This window comes from Syngnathus scovelli, chromosome 5, assembly GCF_024217435.2.
Source record: "Syngnathus scovelli strain Florida chromosome 5, RoL_Ssco_1.2, whole genome shotgun sequence".
NCBI classification, from domain to species: Eukaryota; Metazoa; Chordata; class Actinopteri; order Syngnathiformes; family Syngnathidae; genus Syngnathus; species Syngnathus scovelli.
In genome coordinates, this window is record NC_090851.1 from 13,445,161 (window position 1) to 13,451,289 (window position 6,129).

A 6,129-nucleotide genomic window follows, 5' to 3' on the forward strand; every position below is an offset into this window, starting at 1 on the left:
GTAGCTTTAATTTAATTTAGTTTTAAAAAACAAAACAAAAGTCAATACTGTTTGAAAATAATTGTGTTTATTGTTTACTCTAAAACAAGGCTGCCAAACACATTTGTCCTTTGAACCCCTACAGGTAATGTGGGTATGCAACCTGTGCCGTAAGCAGCAAGAGATTCTCACCAAATCAGGAGAATGGTTTTCAGAGTCAGGGGTGCGGCCTGGGAACCTGGGCTTCACCTTAAATGACCCATCCAGGGTGGGTGAGGCCCAACGGGATAGGAAGCTACTCCGCTCCAAGTCTCAAGTTCCATCCTCCACAACTAACAGCAATATTGAGCTGCCACACAGGACACAAGGACCTGCTGGTGGTACTTCCTCTAAGGCTCCAGACACCATGTCTGGTACTCGCTCCCAAAGCGTACCACCTCGGGAAAAGTAAGATGCATTCTTATTACTATATGTGTTATATATAAATTATGTTTGAAGCTAAACAATTACAGTAAAATGTAGCAAAACAGGTACTCGACTTGGCTACAAAAAACAAGGGCACTCTCGATTTAGTCTAAATTTGTTTGTGGTCCAAGTAAAAATGACATGACATCTGTTTGTGAAATCAAGCGCCATTGATGAAGGCCTCCATCATAGAATGCTGGAATTCAAACGGGCCATCAGAACATTCAAAGAGAGATTCCCTCATCACTTAATAATTTGTTATATTTCCACCCAAAGTGTTGTACAAACACCGATTTTTAGACAAACCAAATATTAAGAGGAAGACTTGCAAATATAAATCTAACAATCAATCTTATTGTTTTATGACCAGTGGCACACCATACAAATGATCTGCACTGACAATCGTGAGCCTTGTCGCTGATACCTGGCCATATCTGTGCGATGGAGCCTGGTGCACGGTCTAGGGATTGCATACCTTTTTTTGAGGAAAAAAACTCCTCACTTTTAATACACTCCACACCACAGGATAATCTTTACAGACATCCGCTAATCGGACCTTGGCTAATGGCGGTTATAGTAACAGGGCGAGGGGTGAGCCTGCACTCATCCCATGGCAAAGCTTGTGGGGTCAAGCCTCTGGCTAGGAGGAATGAGGGCAACTTCTCATGCCCCTGCGGGTGCCCTCTGGTGCACTCCCTGTTGGACATCTCTGCATGTCTTCCTGGACTATGTTGCTGGCTCATCCTCTGGCTGAGACAGAGGCTGGCCACTGTGATGTGCTCTGTTGGCTTGGGGAAGGGGCAAGCAGAAACAGTGTGTGGGTGGATTGTTGTGGGTCCTGCCCTCTCCTCCTGGTTGCTAGTTTTGGGGTGGTTTCATCCAGTCCTTCCAAAGATGATCCTGAGGGATTCCCAGCCCAGTCAAAAGACATTGTCTCTCCAGAGCGTCCTGGGTCGTTCCCAGTGTGACATGCCCAGAAAACCTCATCAAGGATGTGTCTATGAGGCATCCTAACCTGATTCTCAAGCTAACTCAAATGATTCCTATTGTCAACTCTTAGCCCATTTCGATGATAACGCTTCTCACCCTATCTCTAAGGGAGAGCCCGGACATCTTGCAAGGAAATTAATTTGTTTGCTTGTATCTGGGATCTTGTTCAATTGTGGTCACAACCCACAGCTTGTGAGGTTGGGGAATGTAGTGAGGCTGGGGAATGTAGATAAATCGAGAGATTCCCTTATTGGCTCAGCTCATTCAGCATGACACAAAAGTCTGCATCACTGCAGATCCTGCACCAATCTGCCTGTCAATTTCCTTGTCCTATCTTTTCTCACTCATGAATACCCCAAGGTACTTGAACTCCTCCACTTGGAGAAGAATCTCTTCCCTACATAACGCACTCCACCCTTTTACGACCTCAGATTTGGATTTAGATCACCAGTATCTCTACTCCAATTGTGATGCTTCACCATTATTTTTCAATTCTCTGTTCATCCATTTCTAGTATCAAGATAAATGGAATTTTGCTTTCCAGTGTTCAATCCTTTGAAATGTTCAATCCTGTTTAAAGACACAATGACCGCATGAACCTCATGAGTTACTTGGAAGGCATATGTGTTGTGCTTGTATGTCAATGCACCATACTGTATTATGTAATTATCTATTTTTCATCCAGAAAAAGGCCAGTTTCGTACCATGAACAGAATGGTAAAGGAGGCCTCGGGCGTGATACTGGCCGAAGGTCTGCTGGAAAGTTATCATCTCAGTCATCTTTGGATGAGAAGCTTGGCCCCAGTGACCGACCAGAGAGACAGCCACAAGATGGTCACAGGCTGCAAAAGATCCATTCTCAGGACTATGATGATGGAGAAGACAACTTGGGTCATTTAGAAAGAAATCGAAGACGGCCAGAGGATGATGAACAAAGGGAACGGCAGCGACGTGAGGAGGAGTTCCAGAACCGTTATCGTAGTGACCCCAACCTTGCTCGATACCCTGTGAAGCCACAAAAAGAGGAACAGGAGATGCGCATGCATGCCAAGGTATCCAAGGTCCGCCACGAACGTAGACACAGTGATCTTGCAATCAACGAGGTCGGACTAGGGCCTGGTGAAGGAGGAGGCTGTGAAGTGCAAGTGTCTGATAACCGTCTGACCAGGAGAGGAAGCCGCAATGCTCAATCAGAAAACTATCGAGCGTACTCTGTTGAAAGGACCGTGGGGGAACCAGGGGGAACGGTGCCTCCAGATAAGAAGGGCTTCTTTGAGCCAGGTGTAACACACACGGCAAGAGACAAAGGTGCAGACAACTTGTTGAGGAAGGACTCACAAATTTCAGAACAGTCGGAGTCTTTGCGGCCGCCCCCTTCACGGTCATACAAGAGCAAGCGCGGAGTAAACAAGAGGCAGATGTCCATCAGCAGCTCAGAGGAGGAGGGCGGCTCCACGCCTGAGTACACCAGCTGTGAGGACGTGGACATGGAAAGCGTCAGCGAGAAAGGTCAGTCACACAAATGTGCTCTCCGTGCTAGTTTATAAAGTTTGATCAGAATTCATTTGACATTTACTTTCATCCTTGTCCTTCCATAATTTTATTATTTACAATAATAATAACAACCCTCAATTTCTAGACCTATTTTATAGTCGGAGTCCTTTGAACTATGTTGTGTTGAAGCAGCTGTTTCCAAGCTCACACGCTTATCTGTAATCTTTCAATCTCACTTTACAAAAATTGTCTCATTTGTTGAATTCTCTTAATCTTCATATTCATAAGCAGGTTATGCCTATATCCCAAATATTGTGTATGCCAGTGGCACGACAAGGAATTTGAAGGTTCATTATTATTTAAAAAGCGATGATTTTACACAGAGTAAAGTTTTATTCTCGTGACCTATTTTCCCATCAGGTGTCGCCATACTGAGTTGCACTTCTTGGGCACAATTTTAATGCTGGGTGCCCTTCTTGACGCAACCTGCCCATCTTGGGGGGGGGGGCTAAAAAAAGTATCGTGAAAACTTTTTGCAGCAGAACATTTTTTGTATCTTCTCTTGGCATGTACATGTATAGCGTACACAGTACATTTGGACAATAGGGGTGGGGGGATAACCGCATGCATAGATCCTGCACACAGCACATTGCAGTGCGGTGTCATTGACACTACTGTGGGATGCTTTCTGATGCTCTAAGGAGCGCGCTCCTTTATTTGGTGAGACCCTGTGATTTAGGCCAGCAGATTTATGGAATTAGGTCAGTGTTTCTATTGCTATGTAATGCTTGACAAACTGCCAGATGCAAAAGCTAAACTGAAAGCATGTTGCATGCTGTAAAATATTTGGCTACCTTTTTATAGTATTCACCAGCTCCCACCTGTGTCAGTGATATTTGACTGTGCGCGAAAGCATCATATCATCCGTTTTATGGAAGCTGTAGATAAAAATAATTGTGCTCCGGAGATTATTTCTGTGACTGGTAATGATAAAGTTGGGTTCCAGATATTTTAATCCAGATTACTATAACTCAGGGACTAGGAATGGGTACATGGTGCGGACTGTGATTATTACCTGTTTTTAAACACTCTTGTGTTTCAAACGTTCAGCTTCCTCTGTATCTCACAACTGTGACTTGATTACTTCTGCTATGAAAATTTTGTAAGGCACAGTATGTAATCAAAACACACAATTGTGTTAATTTGAAAAATATGCATACATAATTTCTTCAACAAATACGTATTTCCATTTTGCTCTGGTTGTGATTTTCAAGGGGAAATCTAGTTTACACTGCTGTAAACACACAAAAAGGAAACCATGCGCTGTATTGTGTTTCCTTCTCTGCCTCTCCACATTTCCATCCAAACAAATTTCACTTATTTAAAAAAAAAAAAAAAATCAAGTTCTTGGAATCTTCTTGTGATGTATTATTTTTTAAAGAGGTTACTGTTGTTGAATTGCATTTGTCCAATGTTTTGACAGTCATGTGTTTTACACCTTCTAAAGTTAACTTATTCAGATGAGCAAGTATGAGCAGTTCACTTAGCAGACAACCACCCAGTCAAAGAGCCAGAGGAACAATATGTTCCGTGGACAAGAGATTTAAGAGGTTCAGGTTACAGTATCTGTCTAGTACCCCTAAAGGTATGTTGGTTACAATGCATTTAGTCAGGTATACTAAATGCTTGTGGGAATAATCACCAGACCACTCCATCATTTGCAAAGCATAGTTCTTAAACATATTTTGTCTATTTCGCTTTTCATTCTTGAAATGGCCAAATGTGTAAAAGTATTTTTATTTTATTTTTGTGCAGGTGACTGGGACTGTCATCCGCTTGATCCTACAGTTTGGCATGTGAGTTTCAGCAGAACATTCATTTAAGTCCCATTTTTGGGTGATACAATTTGTAATTTACTAATTTGTTGATTAAATGACGACTTAACTATCCGTAGAGAACCGAACGACCCTAATTTCTCGATAATAACATTATTTGGGGGGTATTATAAGTAGGTTTAAAGACAATAACAAATGTTGTCACATTGTATAGATGTTTACTGTTAAGAGTTGTGAAAGAATGCACACTTCCAATATGATATTTATGTATTGTTAAATCTGTCTGAAATTTGTAAGATAATTATCGCTTACTATGACTGAAAAGATAGTGGGGGTGCCATCATATCCCTCTGTTATCGTAATGTGGCATCTTCCAAGGATCACGGTTGGGTTAGTCAATGAATTACGTTTAATGACAAAACAAAACACAGGTACTGTGTGCCTGTAGCTGACCCAGAACAAAAAGTATCGGGACGTCATGAAGAACACATGCACTTCTCTTTAACTTGCTAGCTCTTGATTGATTGATTGACTGATTGATTGATTGATTGATTGATTGATTGATTGATTGATTGATTGATTGATTGATTGATTGATTGATTGATTGATTGATTGATTGATTGCAACACACAACAAAATACACGTGAAACATTTAGTTATACTATCATCGTATCTGTCACTACCGCATCCATTTGATGTAACACAACACCAAAATTAGCATCATAGATCACAGACTGAAAAAGCTCATACGTGAATTTGCAAAATAGTGGATCTCTCCTGTTTGCTGGGAATAGGGACGAGAACAGTCTGCCATTAGAAAGCCTTTCTGCTTCAGCGTTTTTGTCTTTGTGTTAACGTGTTGTCTTAATATGACATATTCTCTTAAATGTTTTTTTCTGGTAATCACTGTACCTGATCCCTTTAGCATCCTGTAACATGGCAGCCATCGAAAGAGGGCGATCATCTGATTGGACGCATCACGCTAAGCAAGAGATCAGCCATGCCACGAGAAGCTGGGTCACTCCTGGGCCTAAAAGTAAGCAGAGATAATTTGTCGCATGCAGTACAATGTACTAAATGGTTCAATCGGACGATTGATTGATTGATTGATTGATTGATTGATTGATTGATTGATTGATTGATTGATTGATTGATTGATTGATTGAATAGTAGGCCAAGATTGAATGTAAACATCCATCCATCCATCCATCCATTTTCTGAACCGCTTAGTCCCCACGGGGGTCGCGGGCGGGCTGGAGCCTATCCCAGCCGTCATCGGGCAGTAGGCGGGGGACACCCTGAACCGGTTGCCAGCCAATCGCAGGGCACACAGAGACAAACAACCATTCGCACTCGCACTCACACC

The 6,129-nt window shown here is 42.2% G+C and overlaps 1 protein-coding gene across 28 annotated transcripts in view; it reads left to right on the forward strand.

Moving 5' to 3' along the window:
* LOC125969167 (regulating synaptic membrane exocytosis protein 1) overlaps nucleotides 1–6,129 on the forward strand; it is an 89,556-nt gene that overhangs the window by 43,060 nt on the left and 40,367 nt on the right. For 27 of the 28 annotated variants that reach the window (XM_049720955.2, XM_049720929.2, XM_049720930.2 and 24 more), the window contains 4 exons: nucleotides 125–426; nucleotides 2,120–2,943; nucleotides 4,744–4,784; nucleotides 5,689–5,799. In XM_049720955.2, the coding sequence (XP_049576912.1) occupies nucleotides 125–426; nucleotides 2,120–2,943; nucleotides 4,744–4,784; nucleotides 5,689–5,799 (1,278 nt within the window). The remainder of the gene's footprint in view (nucleotides 1–124; nucleotides 427–2,119; nucleotides 2,944–4,743; nucleotides 4,785–5,688; nucleotides 5,800–6,129) is intronic. The other variant, XM_049720954.1, reaches the window with a different exon arrangement.